General features: G+C 42.4%; 1 protein-coding gene across 3 annotated transcripts in view; it reads right to left on the bottom strand.

Annotated features, from left to right (window-relative positions):
* CACNA2D3 (calcium voltage-gated channel auxiliary subunit alpha2delta 3) overlaps positions 1–27,806 on the bottom strand; it is a 943,155-nt gene that overhangs the window by 88,379 nt on the left and 826,970 nt on the right. For all 3 annotated transcript variants that reach the window (XR_008546971.2, XM_016941319.3, XM_016941320.4), the window contains 2 exons: positions 15,919–15,980; positions 14,588–14,632 (listed from right to left, as the gene is read on the bottom strand). Coding sequence is in view for 2 of the 3 variants with exons in the window: in XM_016941319.3 (XP_016796808.3) it covers positions 14,588–14,632; positions 15,919–15,980 (107 nt within the window). In the remaining variant the exon portion in view is untranslated. The remainder of the gene's footprint in view (positions 1–14,587; positions 14,633–15,918; positions 15,981–27,806) is intronic.

The raw sequence follows: 27,806 nt of genomic DNA, 5'->3' as shown, positions 1-27,806 counted from the left end.
ATTTGAAGAAGCTCTTGGCCTCAGGGACACTACCTTGGTCCTGGAGGGAGTCTTGATAAGCTTTCTCCATTGTCAGGAGATAGCATCATGGAAGCAATCTCATAGAACTGTGTTTCTAATATGGTAGCCACCAGCCTTATGTAAATTTAAATTTAATTTCAACTTAATTAAAATTAATGCAACTAAAAATTCAGTTCCTTAGTTGCACAAGTCACATTTCAAGGGTTCCACAGCTACCTCTGGTTAGTGACTACACTTTTGGACATTTATATCGTTGTGGAAAGTTCTTCTGGACAGCAATGTCTTAGATTATACTAGTACTACAATGAGTTTTAACCTAGTCTACATTGGGTCATAACAGACAACTCTGTATCCTTGCTGATCTGAATGTCATTGCCAGAAGCATTTGAACCAGAGCAATTCCATCTTTAGAGGCTGGAGAAAATGAGGCTAAGACCTGTTGGGCTGCATTCCCAGAAAGTTAAGGCATTCTAAGTCACAGGATGAGATAGGAGGTCGGCATAAGATACAAGTCATAAAGACCTTGCTGATACAACAGGTTGCAGTAAAGAAGCCGGCTAAAACCCACCAAAACCAAAGTGGCGATGAGTGTGACCTCTGGTCGTCTTCACTGCTATACTCCCACCAGTGCCATGACAGTATACAAATGTCACGGCAATGTCAAGAAGTTACCCTATTGGTCTAAAAAAGGGGAGGCATGAATCATCCACCCCTTGTTTAGCCTATAATTAAAAAAAAAAAAACATAAAAATGGGCAACCAGCAGCCCTCAAGGATGCTCTGCCTACAGTGTAGCCATTCTTGATCCCTTTACTTTCCTAATAAACTTGTTTTCACTTTATAAACTTGCCCTGAATTCCTTCTTACGTGAGATCCAAGAACCCTCTCTTGGGGTCTGGATCAGGACCCGTTTCCAGTAACATCTTTCTGGTGAATCCCAGATGGATGAGACTGAAGAGACCCCCAACCCAAAGGAAAATCATCTGCATGCACCAGTTGACTGACTTTGGGTAAGTGGGGTGCATCTACCTGGGTAAAGGATGGGACTGGGTTAGAGGCCCAACTTAGGGGAGTTAAGAGTCTCTCCTAAGGCAGAGTGGGCTAAAGGCTCCTATTAATGAAAGGCAAAGATGCTTGATCAAACTTGGGTTCAAGGCTCAACTTAGGAAGGTTAGAGTCATTCCTAGGATTTAGGGGGTTAGAGGCTCCTCTCAGTAAAGTCCCTCTCAGCTAAGAATGGGTTTGGCACTATGGAATGTTAACTACTATTCTCTTTGGATTAATCTGTCTTGCACTTGTTGCTAAGGGCTATGGGTGACAGGATAAGGCATGTACAGGACCACAGGACATGGGGAGCTTTTTCCTCCCCCGAAAAAGGGAAACTTGAGAGCTGATGGGACTGCCAGAAAACATCCCTTCACTACTGGCAAGTGGCCACCTGAACTTTTCAGTTTCACTGCAATAGCTGGGTCTTTCTCTGGCCTCCCTGAGCTCTTCACTTTCCCCACCCTGCCACAGGCAATGCTTTGCTCTCTCTCCTTTACCTTTCTTATCTTTTCTGTTACCCAGGGCCACCATCTTGCCCAGAGGCAACAAGTTGAAACTCCTGGTCAGAGGTTGGATTAACAATGATGGGACCCAATGGGGGGCAAGTATGAGCCTTGCCAGTTTGATACTGGGCGCTAAGCAAAGGGGCTAATGTCTGTGTTTTGTCACATGTATTTTGCTCTGGCCAGAATGGAAAATCATTTTCCTTTGTGTTGCGGCTTGGCTCCCAGGGCTGTGGTCCAGCCAGCCCGGTCACTACGGCTGCTCAGGGAAAGGGAACCCAGAAGCCTGGGATGCCAATAAAAGGGTAAACATTTCTTACCAGTCAGACTTCTAGCCTCTTTTTCTCTCTCTCCCCACCCCCCTCCCTTTCTCTCTCTCTCTCTTTTTTCCTCTCTTTCTTTCTCTCCCCGTCGCTCCCAATGGGTTGAATGAATGGTAAAAATCACTGTTTAGGTAAAAATTCTCTGTAAAGCATTTATCCTGTTAGGTAAAAAATCCTCTGTAAAGTTTTGATAAATGGGAAAAAGGATTTGTGAGGCTAGTCTTAAACTGTAGTGAATCTGGTGTGCTGTGTGTGTCTTTCTGTATTCTTCTGTCATAAAAGAGGGGTACTCTAGGATAGAGTGCGAGCCTAGGACTCCCATAAGCCCACTGTTCAAGAAGGCGCAGCAAACTGGTCAGTTAAAAACTTTGCTGCACATCCCTGAAAAAAGAAAAAAAAACTGGATGACATTTCCCTATTGTCTTGTATGTCCTTGGAAACTTGACCTTGTAACCATGTGACTGTGCTTTCTCTTTTCACAATGGCAGCATGGGTTCAGGGTTCAATTCCTGGTTTAGGGAATGAGTCTTTTATCTTCTGCCTGTCTGTGTATTTATATGTGTTGTATGTGTAATATAAAAGAGCTTTGATTCATTGGCTTAAAAATAATAGGTGCTTAAATCAAATATTGTCAGAAAAGTAAAAAGTGTAATGTCTTTTAGTTCAGGTGACTTTAGTAATCTTTGGGAAATAAAGATAGTTTTAAAGATTATTGATAAAATAAAAATATCTTCAAAAGTGTAAACATTTGGTCTAAATTATGCAAGTCAGATATTAGCTTTGCTAAATATTTTAAGGTCATAAACTGCTTCTTTGATTTTTGAAAATTGTTCAGCTTCCCTATTTTGCAGCATTAGATTCTAGATAAGGCCTGGGGACATATGGAGAGTCATGCCCTCTAGTTATGCTGGAAACAGTCAGACCTTATGGTGTCCTAGGCTAGGCACCTAGTACATAATTAAAATCCCTTACTTACCAAGGTTTTTACCAAAAGTAAAAGTTGCTAAGAGTTAACACTGTAACATGTATTTGAGACCACCAAGGAAACAGTTGTACACTCAAGGTGTGTAAGAAAAGTAGAATATATTTTGGAAGGTGGATTTTTTTATGCCTAGATTAAAGGGTTAAAGGATTGTTTTAAGTTAGGATAAAGCTAAAAGTTTGAATGACTTGTGGAAGGTTTGTAAAAAATTAATGGTAAAAGAAATTCTGTGTGTGGACATTGACTAAAGTTAAAGAGGTAGTATTCAGTTTTTCTGTAAATTAAACACTGGAATAAAAGCACAACAGGTTTTTCTTAGAACACTGATCTGCTCTTTCACAAAAAAAATGTAAAGGGTTATACAAGGTTTATGAAAATCTTACCTCGTGGTCAAACTGATTAAGACTGAATACATTTGTCTATAAGGTTTTATTAAGAATTGGATTTAACATTAATAGTACACTAATGCAAAGGTAAAACTTGGCTTATTTGGTATAAAAATCATAACAGGAAGCATTATCAAATGTGAAATAGTGTTTGGCTTTCTTTGGGATATATTTATATAGTTGTGTTATTAGTATGTGTTCCAAAATTATAAGAAGCCCTATAATTCTAACATGGCTTACTTTATGTTATTAATAGTTATAATTGTTATGTAAGATTTGGATGCCACAGAAGTAACCAAATTTCTTTATCAATTGTGGCTTTAATAGTGGCTGTCCTAAGACTTTTTATCATCCACAGACAACTGTTGTCTTGTTTTAATCTTCTTCAAGAGATGGTTTATAATCAACTATAGAACTCTGACAGGTGCTATTGAATACAGATTTCTGATAATGTTGGAGACTGTGACATTAGAATAGAGGAAGAAACTTTCAGGACTCTCACAGAGAGCTGAAATGTTCATGACAGAACAGTAGTTCTGTTCAAGCAGAATAGGAGTCAACTGCATGAACTGAACTAATAAAAAACTGAAGTAATATTTTTTCTTTTACTTTTTTGCTTAAAACATTGCTGATCCTTTTTGTTTTCCAGGGCCAAGAAAATTTTTCTTTTGAGCTATTTACAGCTTTTAACAATTGAGTAAACTATACTTCTGCGAAAAAATTTAGAGAATATTTGTTTCTCTCTACCTGGTTCCTCCAGAATTTGGAAACTATTTGAGAGTATCTTAACTTATGGCAATATAGTTATTTGCATAAATGCAGTAAGAATCTGTTTTCTATTGTAATAGGATACAACTGGAGAAACTGGTTATTTTACCAAGGCTTTGACTGGAATGGTGTGTTTACCTTTAAGGAATCAAACTTGAGTTAGAGAGCCAAGAAGAGCCCCCTTGAAAAAAACTAGCCCCATACCTTGTCTACACAGTCCCTGTACAGGGTTCCTGACCTGTGGTAAGTAAAGAATGTCACCTTCCGAAAGGCCCAGGAGCCCCAAGTTATGTTGGGACCTCAAGAGGAGAAGAATTTACTCAACTCATAGATATCTGGGGTACAAACCCATGGCTAGGCTTGGCTTTAAAAAAAAGTCTTATCTGAGATTCCCTCTATGGAACAAAATTTCATCAAAGACAAATTTAAAAGCCTATGTGAAAAATAATTATTCTTGCTGCACTGTATACAAATAATCAGGCCAAGTATAATAAAGCAAATTAGTCTTACTATGATATGTCTCCAGCAAAAATGGGAAACTAAAGAGAGAACAATTATGTTTCAAGAACTGTGGTATACCCTGTTATTAAGTTCTAGTCTCATCAGTTGATTTTAAGTTTTTTGCTGTAATTTAGGCCAACCCTGTTTATTCCTGTGAACCAACCAGTGATCTCTTGACTGCTGCTCAGAAGAAACAAGAGGGATGGGTAATGTAAAAATCTGGATCAATATTCTAATTCTGGGCATGTATTGGAATCAGCTAGCAACCTCATATCAGCTTGGTTCCAACAGTTGCCCAGTTCATGGAACGCCTTATTTAGTTTACTTGGGATAATTTTACTTATTTTGTTTTACTGTTTTGGAATACATTGCTATTGTACTCTTTGTGTAGAAATGCTGGACAAGCTTACTAAATGTTGTCTTACACTGAGCACTTTTTAATCTTCTAGATATCATCTTTTGTCAGAACTCGGAGTTATGAACGGCCCTTGCCATACCAATGCTTTCTGACTGAGCTCCTCTCTACCCTGAATGCAAGAGACCCAATAGTTAGGCAGGAATGGCATTGCCCCTATCAGCATGAAGAAGTTACAGAAGATGCATCTTTATCCCTCTGCAACCGTTAGGATTAAGGGTTTTCTTATAAAAGGGAGGGGGGGAATGTTAGAGGTGTTTGAACCAGAGCAACTCCATCTTGAATAGGGGCTGGGTAAAATGAGGCTGAGACCTATTGGGCTGCATTCCCAGACGGTTAAGGCATTCTGTGTCACAGGATGAGTTAGGAGGTCAGCACAAGATACAGGTCATAAAGATCTTGCTGATAAACAGGATGCAGTAAAGAAGCTGGCTAAAACCACCAAAACCAAGATGGTGATGACAGTAAACTCTGATCATCCTCACTGCTACACTCCCACCAGTGCCATGACAGTTTACAAATGCCATGGCAACGTCAGGAAGATACCCTATATGGTCTAAAAAGGAGAAGCATGAATAATCCACCCATTGTTTAGCATATCATCAAGAAATAACGATAAAAATGGGCAACCAGCAGCCCTCGAGGCTGCTCTACCTATGGAACAGCCATTCTTTTATTCCTTTACGTTCTTAATAAACTTGTTTTCAGTTTACTCTATGGACTTTCCATGAATTCTTTCTTGTGTGAGGTCCAAGAACCCTCTCTTGGGGTCTGGATTGGGATCCCTTTCAGGTAACATCATGATGCTCATTCTGCAGATACAGACATTGAAGCAAGGGGCGGCTAACCTCTGCTGAGTCAGTAAATACATGTTGAGTACAGAAGTGGCCTCCATATTCAGATACTGTCAATATTCAAATCCCCACAGCTGCATGTAAGGCCACAAATCATCATAACCTCTACTCCTAATTAAAACTTAGTCCCTACTCCAACATCTCTAACTAATTAGTACTCTTGCTATTAGACCTACATCTTTGGTCAATATCTTTCCGTTTGCCTAATACTGTAAATATTGAGCAATGCAATACAGGTACAAGGCAAACAGATTATAAAGTCAATTGAAAATCTTGACAAAGAGGCAAGATTTCATGAAGTCCATGAAAGTAATGTTAAACAGCTCCAATCACACAGGAAGCCATTGGCACATTAGAATCTGTCAGAGGCAGAAAGATGAAAAAATACTTGCTACAAATAAAACATGAGCTGTACTTCCAAAGAGAATAATTTCAACAGCAAAGGACTAAGAAAAGTACCTAGGAAAATTGATCAAATTCTTTACTATATTTTACCCTTTTTGTGGTCATTCTGAGAAAAGTCAAAATATAAAGTGAAGGATTTCATATTGTGCTATTTTATCATCTTATCAGAAACACTAAACTCCTGGCCCCTAAACCCCATTTGTTTCTTTGGAAAATTAGAGTACAATTGCAAATATAACCTAAATTTATTTAAAAAATAAACACAGTTTCATACTTTCCACTTTATTTAGAGAAAAATATTCAAAATAACTTTTTATTATTTGCTGTAAACATTTGGTTCTTTTTCTGACCTTTCTTCTTAGAACGAGGCCCTCCTTATAATGCTCCTTATAACAGCCGGCACCAGTAGAAGGGAGATCAGAAGACTCACTTCTCAGGCGTCTGCCCTGCTCCCTCCCACTCCCACTTCTGGTGTGGAAGGAACAGAGCTGAGAGCTCTGGAGCAGGGGCAAACACTGCTTTAACTCAGAACTTGGAAAACCAAGCTGCAAAAATAGGGGAGTGGCCTCCTTGGGAGAATACCAGACGAAAACTATCACACAAAGAAGTTTTTCGTAAAACATGACTGTCACTAATAATAGTAACAATAAGAATGTAAGAAGAAGAATAAGGAGGATGGTAGCTACAGGAAGACATCGACTCATGAAAACCTCACTTTTCACAGCATCAAGCAGGGAATTTTTCTCTTGGAAAGAAGAGAAAACTGAGATGTTGTCTTTTTTTAATTATTATTATTATACTTTAAGTTTTAGGGTACATGTGCACAATGTGCAGGTTAGTTACATATGTATACATGTGCCATGCTGGTGCGCTGCACCCACTAACTCGTCATCTAGCATTAGGTGTATCTCCCAATGCTATCCCTCCCCCCTCCCCCCACCCCACAACAGGAAGGGGAACATCACACTCTGGGGACTGTTGTGAGATGTTGTCTTCTCCAAGGTCACACACACACAAGTGAGACTTGAGTCCATTGCTATGGGACTCCAAAGCCCACACTCCTTCTACTGGCTGACCCCCACCCTTACTTTCTAAAAGACAGCAGGACACAGTTAGGGTCTAGGGATTTTGCCTGCTCATGGAAGGCTTTCTTTGTTTGAAAAAAGCAATCCCTTTATATAATGTATGTGTGTGTGTGTGTGTGTGTGTGTGTGTGTGTGTGTGTGTGTGTGTATCTATATCTATACCTATATTTATATCTAATCTCTATGGATATCTAAGACAGATCTTGTCTGACACCTGCTACCAAAGGAAACCACAACAAATGGCAGAAAAATCAATGTACCAAGTGTCTGGGGTGTTATTATTGTGGCTGAAAGCAAGTAAAAACAATAAAAGTGACTGACGTCTGGGTCAGTTTGGTCAAGTGGTATCAACCCCAATTATAGGTTCCTAGACTCCCTGGGCATAGCAATTCTTGAGCTAATATCTGAACCAAGACATAGTTTAGGGGGATTTTTTCTATCCATCTCCACAACTTGCTACAGAATAATCTATGGAAGAAAAAAATATGTCCATTATAGGCTAGAGTCTAAAAATATACTTAATGAACCACTCATTTTGGTAAGATTGCTCTACATCCTAGCAAACAATGATGGGAAGAGGAACAAGGCGGAGAACTGGCCAGGGATCCTGAAGGACAACATGCCTAAGCTTCCATTTCCACCAAAGGGGGACACGTTTTTTTTTTTTTTTTTGGAGACCAAGTCTCACTCTGTTGCCCAGGCTGGAGTGCGGTGGCATAATCTTAGCTCACTGCAACCTCTGCCTCCCAGGTTCAAGAGATTCTCTTGCCTCAGCCTCCTGAGTAGCTGGGATCACAGGCATATGCTACCACACCCAGCTAATTTTTGTGTATTTTAAAAATAGAGACAGGGTTTCACCACATTGCCCAGGCTGGTCTTGAACTCCTGGCCTCAAGTGATCCTCCCGCCTTGGCCTCCCAAAGTGCTGGGATTACAGGCGTGAGCCACTGTGCCTGGCCTTGGCCTCACATCTTCCCCAGCAAAGTAGACACGTTTCCCGTGCATGGGCTGGGGAACAGCATTTATTTCTTCTACACTGAGTACCAGTTGGTATTTATTTCTTATACCATGCTTCTATTTAACACTATTTAAATCAACTTTTTCCCTCTTATATTAAGATTCCAGGACAGAAATTTGGCAGCAGAGAAGATGCCTTACCATACTTGTTTATGGCTAACTTTGAATTTCAAGGTCACACTGAGTATAAAAAGACTTGTGCACCATATTAAGCAAGAAACAGGTACTGTCAACATTGGGATTTACAAATCACTGAGGAAAATTACAAGTCCAAGGCAGGGTGCTGTGTCATTGATGTAGACCTTGGTCACTGAATCTGAAAGGTGCCACTGCATTTTTTTTTTTTTTTTTTAGATGGAGTCTCACTCTGTTGCCCAGGCTGGAGTGCAGTGGCACGTGATGTTAGCTCACTGCAACCTCTGCCTCCCAGGTTCAGGTGATTCTCCTGCTTCAGCCTCCTGAGTAGCTGAGACTACAGGTGCACACCCCAATGCCTAGCTAATTTTTGTATTTTTAGTAAAGACGGGATTTCACCATGTTGGCCAGGCTGCTCTCAAACTCCTGACCTCAAGTGATCTGCCTGCCTTGGCCTCCCAAAGTGCTGGGATAATAGGTGTGAGCCATCGTGCCCAGCCACATTTTCTTTATAGACACTGCTGTTACTTTGTCTAACTGTAAACATTAAAAGGCAAATTGAGTGACAAGATGACTTTCTAAACAGACCTCCCTGTCAATGACCACTTGGATTAAATTATTATTGAGAAGTAGAGTGCAGTGGAGTGAGCCCACTGGAGTTACGGGGTCAGAGTGCTGGGTTTATGGATAAATTAGGACAGAATTAGCTAGAGTCCAGTCTGATCAACTGTTTTTTCCGTATCACTTTACAATAAACAATATTCAATTCCCTTCTCCATATGGCCTGTCCAATAAAAGGAAATGGGAACTATTTTCTCAGCTTTCCCTCGCTTGTGCTACCCTTTCCTCCCAAATTAATCCCAACATCTTAGAAGATGTCTATCTGTCACCCTGCCTCAAGGGTGCACTAACAAGTTGAAGAGCTTGAAGAAATTAGGAGTTCAAACAGACACTTGTAAGCACCTACTCCACAACTACCTTTGGCAAAACATCTGGGGATGAGGTTGTTTTTAAAAATGCAGCAATAAAGGGCAGGGTGGAGAGCACAGAGGGAAGTTGGATGTTTTAAAAAAGGCATCTTCCTGCAACTATTCGGATGGCTCCGTATTACTCAGAGAAGTCTGATTCTTAGTCACAGAGGTGGGTCAGGTAGATACCTGAAGTTAAAGCCCAAACCCAGGCCATGGGAATTGGGCAGTCACAGATTGGAAGGGCAGGGTGCCTGGGAGTGACAAATGGCAGTACTAACCTTGTGTACACCGGAAGGGGTACTAGCCCAAAGGCTAAGACACCAGTTTGAGAATCACAGACTATGACATTTGCTATCGGTGTGACCTCGAACAAAGTCTTTCTAACACTCCGAGTCTGTTTTCTGATCTGAAAGATGGAGATAGCACCAACTATTTCATAATGTTGCTGAGATTAAATGGGAGGGTGAATGTAAAGTACTGAGCATAGTACCTAGTGCATAGTAAGTCCTCCAAGAACACAGGCTTCCATCTGCTCAGCAAATGTTCATTGGTCACCTATGATGTGTCATTTTTACAAGTATCCTAATGCTACAATTGTACAGTTTTTCAGAAACGGAAGTTGTTACATAGTTCATAGCAGGAGGTCCCGGCTGACTGGCTGAGCTTTGCTGCTTTTTGCCTTTTGTTTGGAAGGATGCCTTTTGTTTGATTGGAGAAACAACTCACTTAGAAACCCGGTATTGCACTGCCTGTTGTCTTCATTTGTGGTGAGAGAGGGAGAGAGAAACACACACACACACTAGGTTCCTGCATCTGAGGATAAGGCCTGAATCTCTGTACATCAGGCACAGGAAGGTGCCACTCCTTGCTACTTTTCTCCAGGTCTCATGATCCAATCCCTAATATTTCCTTTGTGGAATACGCTTGACACTTACTTCACATCATTTGCTCTATCTTTTCATTAACTAACGATCATATCAAAACACTGTCTTTTGAAAAAATTTATTGCAGAGGGGTCACCTAGGAAAGATGCACTTGGTAGGGGTCACCTGTGCCCCCCTGTCCTCCTTTGCTATTCAAATCGTCCTCAAACCTACCCTCTGGCTGAGGTGGGCAGTCCAACATGCAGGCAGGCGCCTGGCTGCCTGGAGGCAGCCCTTCTCGTTGCCCTGTCATAACTCAAGCAGGTCTTTCTGATGCCAGAGGAAATGCCTACAAGCCCTCGAAAAGTCTTAGAGATTTTTAATAAGGGTTATTAGCCTCTATTCCTTTGGAACAAGAAAGGGTAGAGCTGACTTTGATCATGAAGTTTTCGATTCTCTCGCTGCCGTCACACCTCTTCCAATGCCTCAGTAGGAGACACCTTCTCACCTTCCACCGTCTTTGCTAACTCCTGGTACTCTCATCAGGAGATGAGAAGTGTTGCACAGGTGAGTGGAAGAAGAGACTGAAAGCAGTGAGGAAACACTAGCACCTGCAGGTCAGACTGAGATCAGAGGTGAACGTGGCCCTCGTTCCTCCCTTCTGTCCTGAATGCTAACTGTGTTTTCCTTGACCACAATGACCCTTTGCCACTTTGGTGCCTCTACAGTGGTGGTCTCTGCTTGCAAAGCTCTTCTCAGGCTTCAGGAATTGTCTTCAATATCATCTCCTTCTTTGGTTGACTTAAATGTTACCCCCTCAGAGAAGCCTTCCCTGACTACCGCATGTCAGTTTACTCTGCAGGACTTACCACAATTGATGATCATATAAGTTTATCTCTCCTGCTAACCGGTAAGCTTCAGGAGAGCAGGGCCTTTTCTGACTTTGCTTCCCGTTGACTGCCCAGTGCTCAGCCAGGCACCAGGTGCCTAAGAAGGGCTCGGTAAAGATGTCTTGAAGGAAGAAATGAGTGTGTGAACTGTTGCCTCAATGGCTTGGAAGTTAACATTCACCCTGGGTGAAATGGAGCTCCTTAAAAGTCAGCCCCATGGCCAGGGCCTCAAGTCACATGGCTCAGGTTCTGACTGGGCCAACCAAAGATGCACCTCTACAAGATGGCAGAGCATCTGGCACACTGGCTCCACCTACCAGCCACAGCACTCCTGCCAAGGCCCAGAGAGTGCATTGATGGGGGAGACAAAGGGGCTGGAGTGGATCTAAGGCTAAGTGTGTCTGATAAGCCCGAGGGAGTTGGGCCAGGTCATAAGTGCAATGGAGAAGCCAGACCACTGAACTTAATGAGCCCCCACAGCTGTTTTTAATGGAGACCTGATCATTCGAGGGCAGTTGGGGGAGAGGAGGAACATGGTCTCATATGCCTAATTAAAAGTCACAAAAAAGAGAATGACACATGGCAAGAGTCTGCTGAAACAATGGAAAGGGGCCTTGGTGAGAAGGCAGGACTGACTTTTCTATTTAAAACAGTGTCAATTGGTTGCCTGGAACCAAAATTTAAGAGTCAAAGAGGACAATGGATGACAGCTTCAAAGTACAAACTCAGGACATTTGAGCATCAGATCAAGTTCAGAAATCAGGGCAACTTCGAGGCTTAATTTTCAAAGCATGTGGACCTTTAAATGACATTTGAATAGGGGTTTATCCCAACGGTTGCTAAAAGAACATTGTTAGTAGTGAGCAAGAGGTCGTAGCCTGTGCTTACTATGCCCAGGGGAAATTGTCACTTGCCCAAAGTATATATACCATTGCTGTCTGAGGTTTCAAACCCAGCAACCTGAAACCACAGCATGGAAGAAAACATCTTCAGAGTTTGTTTGTTTTTTTAATTTATAACCAACATTTACTGAATGCTTATCATTTCCAGGAGCCATACCATGCATTGTTCATATCTTATCTATTCATTCTTCACCACTACTCTGTGAGGTGGATATTTCTATCCCCATTGTATAGTTGAGAAAACTGAGGCATGGAAAGATTTGGAAACTTGCCCAAGGTCACACATTTTATTACTGTCAGAGTCACAACTTGAAGCTAGTCAGTGTAAATAGTTTTGCCTTTAACCACCATGTTAGACTGCCTGTGAAAGCAGTCATTGAAGAATGAACATGTATTGGATGTTTCCAACTCTAAGTGGAAATCCATTTCCACTTGTTTTTATATAAGGATGCACTGAGGCAGTGTGGGTTCTGGGAAGATTACTGTCTCTGGCTTTAGTTATAAAATTGTTTAACCAACTATCCAACCATCTATCCAATCAATCGACCAACTACCTAACCAACCAACCAATGAGCCAACCAACTATTCAAGCTACTGCCCTAGCTGTGAGCCACCCGTCCAACCATCTGTACAATCAGCCAACTAACCAACTAACCATCCTCACTCCTCTTACTGTAAAACTGGGATTCATAATTATACCCACTGTGCAAGTGAAGAGCTTAACACAGGGCCTCGAGACACTGATTAATCACTACTACTATTGAGTTGTGTTGTTCTTGAGCTGAGCACTCCAATAAGACAATAAATGTCTCAAAGACATGGGAGAGGCTTGAGGCCCACTTGACTATCCTACAAAAATTATCCCTGAACTTGCTGAAAAGGGTGTGGACCATACAACTTCACAGGGTATTCTTTCCTAAGGGGAAATTAGTTTTGATCTGATGATCACAGAAACTTGGGCTTCTGCAGAAAACTTTGCTGATTGGCTTTTTTTTTTTGATACTGTGACTTATACAATGATTATGATTTTCTAACCAGCAGCCAGATCCTCTGGGACCGAGCATTTTGTTTTAACTTCATCCTGGACTTCCTTTTATATTTCCTTACTTGTTTTTCCTTTGTCCACCTTTTTGAAATCTACTTCCTAATCTATGTTTTCTGTGTTGAAATTGTTTGGTTAGGATTTCTTAAGTCCTCGTGATAAGCAGAAGGAATATAAATATGTGACTATTTATAAGGTCTAGTTTACATATTGACTGCGGTTTCACTGATGCAGAGAGAGAAAGGCTACCTCAGGAGAAGTGAAAAGGCCACCATGCTTCTGCCTGCTCCAAAACATGGGGCAGAGGGTATGGGATGGCATGGTATAAAAACATAAGGCAGATGGAAACACTTTGGGTAGTGGCATAGTTTCTTCTTCCATTGCGCATGTGTAGGATTAAAATCCCTCCTCCCAAAAGGCAGAGAGAGAGAAAAAGAGGAGAGGAGAGGAGAGCAGAGGAGAGGGGAGGGGAGAGGAGAGGAGGGGAGGGGAAGGGAGGAGAGGGGTGAGGAACGGAGGGGAGGAGAGGAGAAGAAAGGATAGGAGAGGAGGGGAGGGGAGAGGAGGGGAGGGGAAGGGAGGAGAGGGGTGAGGAAGGGAGGGGAGGAGAGAAGAAGAAAGGAGAGGAGGGGAGGCGGGGGAGAGGAGGGGACAGGAAGGGAGGAGAGGGGTGAAGAAGGGAGGGGAGGAGAGGACGGGAGAGGAGGGGAGGGGAAGGGAGGAGAGGGGTGAGGAAGGGAGGAGAGGGGTGAGGAAGGGAGGAGAGGGGTGAGGAAGGGAGGGGAGGAGAGGAGAAGAAAGGAGAGGAGAGGAGGGGAGGGGAGGGGAAGGGAAGGGAGGAGAGGGGTGAGGAACGGAGGGGAGGAGAGGAGGGGAGGGGAGGAGAGGAGGGAGATGGGGAGAGAGAGAGAGAACAGAAGAGGAGAAAGAAAGAAAAGAAAAAAGAAAAGATTTGTAGGAGAGAAGCAGTATGCTACAAAGAAACATTTTGAGTTTCAAAGTTTTTAACTCCTAGGTTTTTTGTTTGCTTATTACATGAAATTAGCTGAATCACTTAATTTCTCTGATCCTCAGTTTTTCTTATCTGCAAGATGGGTCAACAAGTCCTACCTATTTCACCGGTTGTTACAAGGATGGAAAGAGATTAAGGCATGTAGAAAAAGGTTTGAGAATTGTAATGTGAGCTTCAAACAGTAGGAGTTAGGAGTTTGTATTATTTCCTACAAAATGTCAAAATTCCAATAGTGCTATCCATGAGACATTTAAAGCACATTTCCAGCTGTTATAAACTGATGGGAGGTGGGGAACAAAAAAAAAAGAAACAAAGCAAATAAAGCAAATGATTTTTTTTTTTTTAAGATTGGCCCAGTACAATGCGTCAACCTGGCCTTGTTTATAAGGGCATTCCCTCGGTCATAAAGCACCATCTGTCACCTTCTCTCCACAGGGGTAGAAACAGGACCAGGAGGCCGTCTTACCTCATCATCACAGCTGATGGAGCATTTGCCATCCAGGGAAGCACACTGTGAAGGCAAAAAGTGGAGGGAAATGTGTTACTATGTTACTTGGGCATCCCAGTGCCTGCTGTGGCTGCCACTGAGCTACTTAAGGACAAGCTATCCAAGTCATGGGCTAGAATTCAAATACCCAATTTCATTGAAAAGGAATGCTCCATGATGTGTCTTGTCTACTATCTCTGGAATCAGTATCAATTCCAAGTAGTAATGTAAAATAAAAGATCTATGAAACAACTGAGCAGCGGGGGCAGGCACAGTGGCTCACACCTGTAATCCCTGCACTTTCGGAGGCCAAGGAGGGCAGATCACTTGAGGTCAGGAGTTCGAGACCAGCCTGGCCACATGGCGAAATCCCATCTCTACTAAAACGTACAAAAATTACCCTAGTGTGGTGGCAGGCGCCTGTAATCCCAGCTACTCAGGAGGCTGAGGCAGGAGAATCACTTGAACCAGGGAGGTGGAGGGTGCAGTGAGCCGAGATCGCACCACTGCACTCCAGCCTGGGAGACAGAGCAAGACTATCTCAAAAAAAAAAAAAAAAAATCTACTTTATGTTGTCATTAAACAGTAATGATATCTTTTTAAGATCTCAAATCTTTTGGTAACTACAAATACAATTATGTAATTAATTTAAAATTCATTAATTCTCAATGACTTTAAAAAACCCCTGTCCATCTCCTTAGTTTATAGCTTCCTAAAGTATCTTAATTTAAAGGATGATAAGCCATTCTAACATTTATTCTTGGTCAGATGGAAGCAACTTATCAGTGGCCCTTTCTACCAAATTACTCAACAAATACCACTGAGATGACTTAGTACAGAGAGCATAGCGAAAAGAAAACAATGTTCCCAGATTCTCCAAGGTAGACCCTGTGAACAAAGAAGTCAGATACATGTTTTGGAGAAACTAGTTACGTAAAGGGTTTCTAGATTTTGATAATGAGATTCACAAGTAAGTAACCAGGCACGACCACAGGATTAGGAGAAAGTCAGTATGAAAATCTCACAAAGGCCCCAATACTTAAAAGAAAAACTCCTTTGGAAGGTCACTATCTTGATCCCACAATTAAAACTGTTCCTAGGAGCAAATTCCCTGCTTTGCTCAGCATGTGGTGTCTAACATGCTGACAGCCCTTTATTTTGCAGTGAAATGAAAGGTAATCTGAGCAGCCGGCAGTTGATTTTACAAACATTCATCGGAAATCTGGCACTTTCAGGCTCCAGGTACCCAAATGTGAACACCTGTATAATAACAGTGTCGCTAATGCTTCAAGATGCTGATTATAACTTACCTGTCTGCTGGCAGTCCAGAACTTCCTTTGGAAAAATTCAAGTTTCATCTGAATGCCTACAGCTGGGACAAATTATAAATAAAACAAGGCATTAGTGATCCCTTTACACAATTATTTAAGATTATCATTGAAAATTATCCGTCATGGCAAGAAGCTGATATAAGCATATAAAATAAAATGTACAGTGAAGCATACAACTAAAACATTTTATCTTTCAGGTAAAGAATTCTCAAGTTTACCTGCACTCACAGAACTCTCGATACAAAACAAACAGCACAGTGCAGATGGCTCTTTGGAGACATGTTACTTCGGCATTTCTAAAACTCATATGCTTGCACCACTGCCCCTACCCCCACCCCAACACAAGCTGAGAAGAGGAAAGAAAAAAAAAATTCAAAAGATCACTATTGCGTCAGTTCCTGTATCAGCTATTACTGTTTGAACTTGCATGTCTAAAATGTGTACTCTGCATGTGTTTTTGAGACGTAACATTTGAAAAGCACTTGTCATGAGGCTAGAATTCAGAAGTGAGTCACTTTACTATAATGTGTCTTAGTTTAACTGGCCTCCTAGAGTCCACATCTCAAGGTTCTTCTCTCCCACGGAACTCTGGTAAAATTATGTAATTTTTTCTTTGTCTGTGAAAAGCTTCCTAAAGCAACTGTGAATGCTAGTTCTAGTGACAGAAACAGCCAAAAAGAGAAGAGGTTAAGAATGTGACTTGAAACTTTGGGAAGTGAAATTTAGTGGAACCTCAAAACTATAACATGAGGAAGTTCACCTTATTTTTCTCCATGAAGCCCAAACCACTTGAAAGACTTGAAACCATCTCAGGAAGTAAAATGGTAAGGGCAAAATGCTCCTCAGATGGTGGGAAAACTTGAGAGGCGTTAAGAAGAATGAGACTACAGGGAATACTGAATTCCCTGGAGCACGTCATTTACCCCAGTGCAGTTTTGCAAACTGTAGTCTGTTGCACACAACCTCCCAATTTTTACCATATTTGCATACCACCAATACTCTTATTTTCCTTCCACATTTCTTTCTTTTGCTTAAAGACCTACAGTAATTCAACCTAAATAATATTGGAACACCCATCAAAAGAAATACACAATTGTAAGAAAAAAAATCACTTAAATACTCTAAAAATTTTGCGTGCCACTATACTGGACCTCCCATTTGGGTAATCATTGTTGTGCTGGCTTCAGGAACTTGGAGATTCATAAAGGTCTTGGGCTGTTATTACCCTGATAACTGTCAAGGGCATTTCTACTTCCTAAAGAAATTGTTGAAGCAAGCCCTGAGAGTAAAGGTTAACTGGGTGTGTACATTGGGAGAGATTTGCCATCTGTGTTTGCACTTAGAATTTCAGACTCTAGGATAAAGACTAGAGCAGTGCACGGCTGCAACATGCAGAATGTGAAAAGCCTCTGAAATGCACCATGTCAGTGCCCAGGCTCATTCTGCTCTGCCTTAAGTGTCCTTCGTTCTCTGGACCACAACCTTCCCAAGAATGAGGACCTGTTCTTGCTCCCTGCTGGACCCCTGCCTCCAGCAAGATGCTGAGTACACAGACGACCCATAGGTAAATGCTTGCTTTTTAAAAAAACTTTCAAGTGGTATTATAGTCAGCAGTTAGAGAGAAACATAGAAGAGTAACACCTATGCGAATCATTTGTTTGTTTGAGACAGAATCTCACTCTGTTGTCCAGGCTGGAGTGCAGTGGTGTGATCTCAGCTCACTGCAACCTCTGCTTCCCAGGTTCAAGTGATTCTTATGCCTCAGCCTCCTGAGTAGCTGGGATTACAGGTGTGCACCACCACACCTGGCTAATTTTTGTATTTTCTGTAGAGATGAAGTTTCACCATCTTAGCCAGGCTGATCTCTAACTCGTGGGCTCAAGTGACCTGCCTGCCTCAACCTCCCAAAGTGCTGGGATTACAGGTGTGAGCCATGTGGCTGGTTTGGGTATGTTTTAAAAGTGTCCCAGATGATTCTCACGCACAGCCAAGGTGGGGGATGGCTTTAGTAAATCAGCTGTTGGGGACCTACTGTGATGTGGGCCACGTGGCCAGACTACACAACACAAAAGCTGTTCTTCCCGGCACTGGAGAACATTTCAGAGAATGCCTCAAGGAAGCTGATTTTGAGTCTGATGGTAGTTGACTGCATTTCAAATAAATCTCATCTTCCAAATGCCTGACAGGCCAGGGTGCAGGGTGCAAAACAGGGTCTGGGCTGAATTCTGATCAGATGCACTGGCAGGCGGGGGTGAGTGCTGGGCTTGGAACACGTATCTCCGGTTTCACCAAAGATAGGCAGGGGCTGGCTGAAAACTGACTTCAGAGGAGAGGCCTCAAAATTGTTGTGACAACCAGTAACTGGTATCTAAGAGGAGGGTGGGAAATGAGTTCATGTGTCCTCCTCTGTGTGCCTCTTTACAGCTCCCCTCCACAGTACTCCCCAGCCAGCCCCCACCAGGTTGTCAGGAAGAGAGTAAGGCTAAGGCTACCCCTCAGAGCCAAGGGCAAGCTGCAAGGCCCTACAGGGTAGAGCATCAGGGCTCCCTGAAAGAGTCACTCCAGGGTAGCCTTTCCATGGTGCTTCTCCCTCCAACAGCCCAGAGCTGTCCTGGGCCCACCTGTCATCTCTTGAGCTTCCATGAGTCTCCTGATGCCCTTTCTGAGACCCCCACCCCCGTTCTCTGATGGAGCCCTCATCTTCACCTCCCTGATGAAGCCAGCTGCTCCCCGCTGGGTGTTTATCCATCTCACATACTTGCAGCCTGTTCTCATCTGCCCCTGTCGGTCCTCTACCCCAGCTCCTTGGGGCGCTTTCATCTTTCCTCATGAGTCAGTCCCTCCATCCCATTAATCATGCAGGCTGCTTCTCTCTGATCTCCCTCCAGCAGGCTGCATCCTCGTCCTGGTCCTGATGCCCTGAACTAGACACTGCTTCCCTCTCTCCTCACTCACACCCCTGCCTGCACCATGAGGTTGTTGCCCAAAGGCTCCTGGATAGTCCTGGCTGCAATTGTTCTGCTAGTTTTGACCTAGCTGTGTTCCGGCTGGCTGACCTCATCCCCTTTCCAGTAACACTGGCCCCTGGCTTCCTGTGGCATATCTGGGGTTTGCAGTGTTTTCTTTTACCCATAAGTTAATATACTCTCCTATGATTAAGGGACTCACAATTTCATTGATGGATCAACTTCACGACCATTTGTTCAGTGAGTACTAAGCTCTACACCGGGTACTAAGCTCCCTCCACGTCCAGTTGAGGAGTAGATCCATTGTAAAAGCTACACTAGAGGCATAAAGAACTGGAGCGTGCAGAGAATGGGGCTGACTTGGCCTGGTGAGAGCTTTGTGTAAGGTGAGGCATGGAGAGCCCACTCACAGAACAGTAAGAAGCCAGGGAAGATGGCAATCCAAATGGAGGAAACAGGAAGGGAGGGGAAGGGAGAGAACCTTTTTAAAGACCATCATTTGTTTGGAGGCTTGAGAAGAATGGGAACGGGGACCCAGTTGTTCAGGCTGAGGTCAAATAGCAAAAGGTCTTGAATGTCAGGCCAAAACTTCAAGAGTATCTTGTAGGCCAGAGATTGGTCCAATGGTCAGATCCAGCCTCTTTTTGTAAATAAAGTTTTCTTGCAGCACAGCCACACTAATTGGTTTGCACACTGTCTATGACTCCAATAGCAGAGCTGAGTAGTTTTAACTGAGATTGCATGGCCCACAAAACCTCAGTTATTTACTATTGGTCCTTTACAGAAAAAGTATTCTGACATCTGCCATTGGTGCCATTGAAGGTCTTTAGTATCGAAGTGGCAGGATCAGGTTTATATTTTTAGAAAGCCCACTCTGAAAGTTTGCAGAGGAAGTGCTAGGGAAAGGGCCTGTAAAATGGGAAATGGGAGAATGAGAGTAAGGGATCGAGAGTAACGGGATTGAGCTAATTATTTCTTGAGTGTGAAAATGATTTAAAGTGCAAAAAACAAGGCAACAAAAAAAAAAATAAGAATAACCCTCTCCCCCAACAAACCAGCAAATAAACAAAAATGCTTAAGGGAATCCTATGGCCAACTCTATTCAGAAAAACAAATATCACCTGCCACAAACAGAAGTGTAGCTTCCTTTCACTATTTTCCTTAGTTTTGGTCCACATTTTTCTTCTTTTTGACCTTTATCAGAGAAAACACGACTACTTCAGTGAGTCCCACTCTCTCCCTTCAGCCCCCACATAACCTAAATGGAACCTGAGACATTTGTCAAGCCCGTCTATTTTGTTCTTTCAGCAACATTTCAAGCCGTAACAGTATATTGATTTAAGTCAGTCTTGCTAATTTAATAAGGAAAACAAAGACAGCAAATGCTTTTGCGAAACTCAAGTCCCAAGGAGAGTTACAGAAAAAAAAAATCACCATTCCTGGGGTTTGTAATGTTTTAGACAGTCCAGAAAATCATCAACATATTTCCCCGGAGGTCACAGTGCTCCTTACTTCAATTTGATTACAGATGTCCCAGGGCTCCCCCCCTCCTGGGAATCTTCATCACATGGATAGAGACAAAGTCCCTTTACACAACTGCATCTGGTGATATCTTACTCACCACCCAGGAACACAACCGATCCAGAAAATATTATCCCATAGGATCCTTCCCCATGTGCCAATATGGGGTGAGCCTCCTAGGACAGTGACCCCAAGATACTGGGATGGTCTTTGGAAATCAAGACAGCAAAATTATTGTTACAAGAATTGCCATCTCAAAGAGCCCAGAATCCTTTCATGTGAAATATTCAGGAATCTGAAGCACTGACCTCTCTTTTGAACTATCTGTGTGACTGTTCTCACAACTCCTCTCAATACTCTAAGAGGGCTTAACTACAGATATCGAAACTTCAACAAAGTATCTTCCTTCCAGACTTCCTCTTTTCCCAACTGTCTAACTTCCTTCTTATCTACTTTTACCCTCCCTTCTTCCATTCCTTTCTCCCATGTTTATCAGAAACCCAGTATGTGCTGGGTGATAGGTGTATTGAGAAAAAGATGTGAGAGAGACAACCGCCAGGGGTACAGGCCTGGGGAGAGCAGTCAAATCACCAAAGAGAGATTCACACTTCAGCATCCCCAGAGCTGACAGAAACGAATGCAGGGCATCATCCAAAACACATAGACCATTTGCTTTGCAGAATACCAATGATCAGCATGCTTGAATCTAGGGACAGGCAGCTGACCTTGAATGCTCTGATCCTGTGCTGTCCAAATTAGTGGCCATTAGTTACATGTGGCTATTTAAATAAAAATTAACTAAAATTAAATAATATTCATAATTTAGTTCCTTAGTTGCACTAGTTAGATGTCAAGTGCCCAGTAGCCACAGGGTGCTAGAGGCTACGGTACTGGACCATGCAGATCTAGAATATTTCCATCATTGCAGAGACTTCTACTGGACGATGACCAGTGATCCCAGAAGGAACCATAGAAAAGAAATGGACCCTAGCACTCCTTAAGGATGGAAGGTACAATTCTCCACAAATCTGTCCATACTACCACTCCCCAGAGGTAGAAGAAATGAGATGACTTAGGTATAGGGGGTTTAGATCAGACAGGACTGCCAGCGTGAGACAACCTGGACTTGCAAGGGGAAGTTGGAAATGAGTTTGAATGAACCCTAAAGAAATCAATGCAACAACCACCCTCCAGATTTATTTATTTTGCTTTATAAAACTTGAGACTACAAATTACATTTGCAGTGCTATTATGTTTAAATGCATTCAAGATGAAATCATGCATGCATCTCATATCATGTTAATAGACATGCATTCAAGTGTAATCTGAAACTCACAAAATATAAAATTAGAAATAAAACATATAAAATTAGAAATAAAACAACTTTTCTCATATCATATTCATTTAGAAATAATTTTCTGTGGGGTTGGCCTCAACTTGCAACATACTAGAGGGGCACAGATCTGGTTTGCAAAATAGTGCTCACTATGCCTAGCACACAAGCTCACCCAAACACCCCTACTTCCATTTGCCCAGCCCTCCAGTCATACAATATATTCACATACACATAGAGAGCTCATCCAAAAGGCAGAAAAACAATCCTGCCACCATCAGTGAATTCCAATCAGGAATTGTTTTGCTGCGAGAACTGATTGCAAACCCGTTTTAAGACCACTGCTGTGTACCCTTGGGTATGTCACTTTACCTCTCTGTCTCCACCAATAGAGTTGTACCGGCTCTGGCTTCTGAACAGAATTTTTGTGGGACAAAAATCAGTGAGAGTAAATAAAATCACGGGTATTAAAACACTCTAACTAGTTGATAGTGTTGTCATCATTCATGTTATGACTTGCTCCTAGAGCTTTTATTCTTTATTCTTATGTTTCATGGCTAATATACCTTTCATGCCAATTATGTTGAGAGTGAGCAGAAAATTCATCTATGACCAATGCAAACTGTCCACTCCTAGGAATGTTCCTTAGAGTGTTATATCAGTGAGCAAATGCATTACAAAATCATGCTATCAGCCAAGCAGGCTCTTAGAGAATTAATCTTTTTCCTTCAGGATTAAGGAAAGGTGTGCTCCACCATTCAAAACCTGTGCTATGGTTTGAATGTTGGTCCTCTCTGAAACTCATGTTAAAATTTGATCTCTAATGCAGCAGTATTAAGAGGTGGCACTTTTAAGAGGTGATGGGGTCCTGAGGACTCTGTCCTCATGAATGGATTAATCTATTAATAGATTAATGGGTTAATGGATTAATGAGTTATCATGAGAGTGGGACTGGTGGATTTACAGGAAGAGGGAGAGAGACCTGAGTGAGCACGCTCAGTCCCCTCACGATGCCATGCCCTGTGCCTCCCTGGGACTCTGCAGAGCCCCCACCAGCAAGTCCCTCACCACATGGGGCCCCTTGAACTTGGACTTCTCAGCCTCTGAGAAGAGGCTTTAAGAAGTGAATTCCTTTTCTTTACTAATTACCCGGCTTCTACCACTCTGTTAAAAGCAAAAGAAAGCAGAAGATGTCCTGCCACCCACCCCTTCTGGAATTGTGATCATTCATGCATACTCAGGACAAGGTTAGACAGGTCAGGGTACAGAACCCAAGAAGACTGCTGTCCATGATACTGGTGCCATCAGCTTCCTGTGCGCATCAATCAGGCCACCTGCCCACAAAACTTCTCAATGACCTGGCTACTGCTGGACAATTGCAAATGTGGACAATTACCATTTCATTGTGGTGTCCAGGCAGAGAAACAGATCCAAGAGCTGACTTGCACTGGCTTGTTCTACAAACAGAAGATTTTCTCCTAATAGATTCCAATCCATAGGTAGGAATATAGTAGAAAATTGTAGTTTTATTAGAGGAAATACAACTACAATAAGTTAATAATAAATAAATTACCTGCTAAGGATTTCCCATATATTTCATCTCTTAGGAGTAGAGTGACTTTTCCCAAAACCCAAATTGTACAGATAAATGCTCATCCAGATCATCAGCTTCCTTGCTGGTCATATTTCTTAATCAGGGCACTGGGTATTTTTACATGGCTTGGTTAATATCTCTTATCCAGTCTCACCTCCACTTTGACAGTCTCTGAATTTTTATTTCTTTGTGCACCATGGCAAAGATTGCTAGCAGTGATAGTAACAAGGCCTGGCATGTTTGGATTCCAACTTGCCTTAGTTAACGGTCAACTGTAATAGCCATTACCCAAGCCACATTTGTTTAAATGTTTTCTTCTGTTTGTTTTCAAAACAGTTAACTGCAAGTAGAACTAACAACGAATCTGAATGTCATTTTTTGGGAATATTTCATGATTAACCCAGGGTTTGGAAAAAGGGCACTGTTCTGGAGCATCAAGGAAAATAACTCCAACCTTCTTTACATCAAATGTGAGCCCATTCCGGAGGTCTGTTGGTGTCCAAGATAAATGACTTACCACATGAATAACAATTTAAAACTGCAATGTGAATTAGGACATAACTCATCTGTTAAATATTTCATGTGAAGATGTTAATGAATTGCATGATGGAATGTTGGACAAAAAAGACAACTGAAATCCTGGGACTAATTTGGGCAAAACTGAGAACAGAGTATCCTCGGGAAGATGAGGGGGAAGGAAGGGAAGGCAGCTGCACTCTTGTCCCCCTGGGTATCAGGCTGGCAAATTCAAAAGCTTTCTTAGAAGATTATAGGCAAGGGAGAATGATCAGCAACAACTTTTGGAGAAATATTTAGATCAAAGCAATATGCATTTGTTATAATCTTGGTAAAGCCTGAACATTAATCTCCAAGCTATGGTATTATTTCAGAAATTAGAAAAAAAAATTCTCACAGCAGCAGAAACACCTCATATTTTAGCCTAGTGCAAGTGAAGAAATATAATGATAAAAGGGGAGGAGGTATTTTAAATGTAACCCCTAAATGATTGCATATTTCACTTCTGAAGTATTCCCTGTGGTATGGGGGGTTGGTAATCTTTCTTATACGTGCTTTTAAATAACAAAGCACTCCATGATATATGTCTGTGGTGAGAGAGAGGGAGGAGAAATAGCTCACATTATCACTCCATTGACAAGGCCATAGCAGAAGATTTTCTTTGCTGAGGAGGCCTATTTTAATCTGTAACCATCCCTACCTGCTGCCTGTGACTGGCTTCTGGGAACGAGTGTAGGAAGGCCTGATCCATTTGGCCACACATTTCTTTCATAATCACTTTGGTTTTTTTTTTTTTGTCCTGTCAGAGCTTCTCGGAACAGTCACCTTTGGTAAAGTAGAGTAAATGACAATTATAAATGTTTCCTCCATTTGGGTTCTAATTACTTGGCTGGATTGATGTTGAAAAGAATTAGCAGGGTTGTGGAATGGAATAATAATTTTCTTTTCACCCCTGAGGTAATCTGGAAGCATTTTTCCAGACTTCATCTGAAGAAACCTATATTCCCTCAGCTTTCCCAGGCTGCCGGAGCTAGCATCAAACAGTTTTTGTCAGATCATTTTATGCTCACAAAGTTCTTCAAATAATATTATTTCAATAAAGTTTTCAAGCCAATACATTTTTAGAGTCAATTCCCACCCTTTCAACCTTTCAGAAGAAAACATTTAAGCCTCGGGCTTCATTGTATTTTAATCAGGGCTGCACAAATCAATGTCCTTTAAAAAATTATAAGCTTCCAAGTTATAGCTCCCTAGTTAATAATTTCTTATTAGGTCACCACCTCATAACAGTTACTAAAGAGACCATAACAAAATTGGGGGTCAAGTTTCTAAACATTTCCAAACCAATAATAGAACAGCCACATATAGTTGCCAAACATCTCTGAGTTGGATGTTTATGACTTATTTAATATAAAATAGCACTAAAATCTCCACGTGGGCAGTCCACAGAGCTGGAGGGATGCCTGTAAACCTTCTGACTGTCAGGTTCATGTTACAGGGCACGGAGATGGTGAAGAACTTGCCCAAGCACACCCAGCTCCCTGGAGGGACCTGAGTCCCCTGTGGAGCTCCCAAACTCAAATTCCCTCCAGAGCTGACAGGGAACTGTGGTGAACTGAACACCATCCTGTGCCGCAGTCTCCAGGGAGCTGCAGAGCTCAGCTTGGCCCAACTGGTACCTTGTGGAACACGAGACTCAATATATAGACAGTTCATTTGAAAAACTGACAGCACTCTAATAGGATTGCCAGATAAAGGGGGTTTTTGCTGACGCAAGATCTTGCTCTGTTGCCCAGGCTGGAGTGCAGTGGCGCGATCATGGCTCACTGCAGCCTCGACCTCCCAGGCTCAGGCAATTATCCCACCATAGTCTCCCGAGTAGCTAGGACTACAGGCATGTGCCACCATGCCTCGTTAATTTTTGTGTTTTTTGTAGAGACAGGGTTTTGCCATGTTGCCCAGGCTGGTCTCAAACTCCTGGGTTCAAGCAATCCTCCTGCCTTGGCCTCCCAAAGTGCTGAGATTACAAGTGTGAGCCACCATGCCAGGCAGATAAAATATTTTTGGTTTACTAAATCTGGCAACTCTAGGCTGGGGGTTACACAGAACATCCCCAGACAATGACCTGGGGTGATCTCTGTTGCATACTTAGCCCTGAGAGAATTGAGACAATTTGTATCCTGCAGCTTAACAGTTAGGACTGGGGACCAAGGCCACCTCCATCAACATGACTTTCATGACTTTGCTATCAGTTCCAGAAAATTCGTGCTCAGAAAGATAATAACTATTGCTTTACTCAGGAGACGTCCCAATCCCAACCAGATCCCCACATTGGAAGACCTGCCCAGACTCCAAAATGCTGTAAATATCCACCCTGGCTTCCTCTTTCTGAGATACTTCTAAGACTATCAAGGTTGTATTCTCCCTTACTGCTGTAGGGAATAAACTGACTTTGACCTAAAAATACTCTTTAAAAAAATAGAGGTGGGTTCTTGCTCTGTCGCCCAGGCTGGAGTGCAGTGGCACAATCATAGCTCACTGCAGCCTCCAACTCTTGGGCTCAGGCAGTCCTCCTGCCTCAGCCTCCTGAGTAGCTGGGATTATAGGCTGAAGCCACCACACCCATCCGATACATGGAATATTCTGTTGGTTTTCTTGTCAGCAGTTAAACCTGCTTCTTCATAGCATTTATCAATATTTGACATTAAATGACATTTTATATTATTTATTGTGTTTCATCCTCATCCAACTAGAGGTTGAGGCTCTTTGTTTACTGCTGTATTCCCTGTACCTAGAGAAGCTCCCAGCACAGGCAGGCACTTGTGAACACACACGGGGTGGTTGAATGCAATGTGGATGGAGATATCAATTATTCTCAGGGAGTTTGCTCTCTCCAGACATCTACCTCTGCCATCCATGTGGTTTGGACTCTGTCCCAAGAGCAACAGAGAGCAATGAAAAGGTTCTCAGCAGGGGAGGGAAGGATGTGAGACACAAATAGATTTGTGCTTTGGAAAAATCTACAGGGGAAGTTGCTGGGATGCATGGTTTGTGTCTGGGGGACTGTGTAGGGGTCATGCGTGCTCATCCTACCGGGTGAGAAATGACAGATGGACTTGCATGGAGCAATGGGCACCAGGGATGGAGAAGTGTGATCTTGTTTCTAACCCCTCCTGACTGGGTGAAGCCTGGAACCCCTGAGTTTGCCAAAGGCCCATCAGTTGTATCTGAATCTGGCCAGTTACAGCACTTCCCCACCGGCCCTTCCTAACACACACACCAGACCTCAAGGCTCTGTCATTTTAGTTTGATAAGTTTGAACATGCTTTGGCTTCCAAGTAAATTATTTAATGAAACATACTTCTCTGCTCACCAGATATGTCTCCGAATTACCTAAGACTTATTCCATGATGAAAATTATTTTATGGTTGGGTGTGGTGGCTCACACCTGTAATCCCAGCACTTTAGGAGGCTGAGATGGGATGACTGCTTGAAGCCAGGAGTTCAAGACCAGCCTGAGCAACAGAGTGAGACCCCGTCTCTATAAAAAGTTTTTAAAAATTAGCTGAGTGCAGTGGCGTACACCTATAGTCTAAGTTCCGTAGGAAGATCACCTGAGCCCAGGAGTTTGAGGCTGCATTGAGCTATGATTGTGCCACTGAACTCCAGCCTGGGGGACAGAAACCCTGTCTCTAAAAAAAAAAAGAAAATTATTTTATAACTTGATTCATAGGAATTATATCACATAGTAATCATAGCAGTAGTAATAATCACAATTAATCCCATTTATGAAGCCCTCTAGTATGTGCCAGGTGTCTGCTAGAAGCTTAAAAAACTTTATTGCTAAGCCTAATAACATCCTGCAAACTTGATATTGGAGAAGAGCAAGGGTCATAGAGGAAAGTTACGGGCCTCAAGTCTCCTACTAAGAAGTTAC

This window comes from Pan troglodytes, chromosome 2 (assembly GCF_028858775.2).
Source record: "Pan troglodytes isolate AG18354 chromosome 2, NHGRI_mPanTro3-v2.0_pri, whole genome shotgun sequence".
Taxonomy (NCBI): Eukaryota; Metazoa; Chordata; class Mammalia; order Primates; family Hominidae; genus Pan; species Pan troglodytes.
The sequence above is the reverse complement of the archived record's forward strand: the minus strand, read 5'-3'. Positions and strand labels throughout refer to the sequence as shown.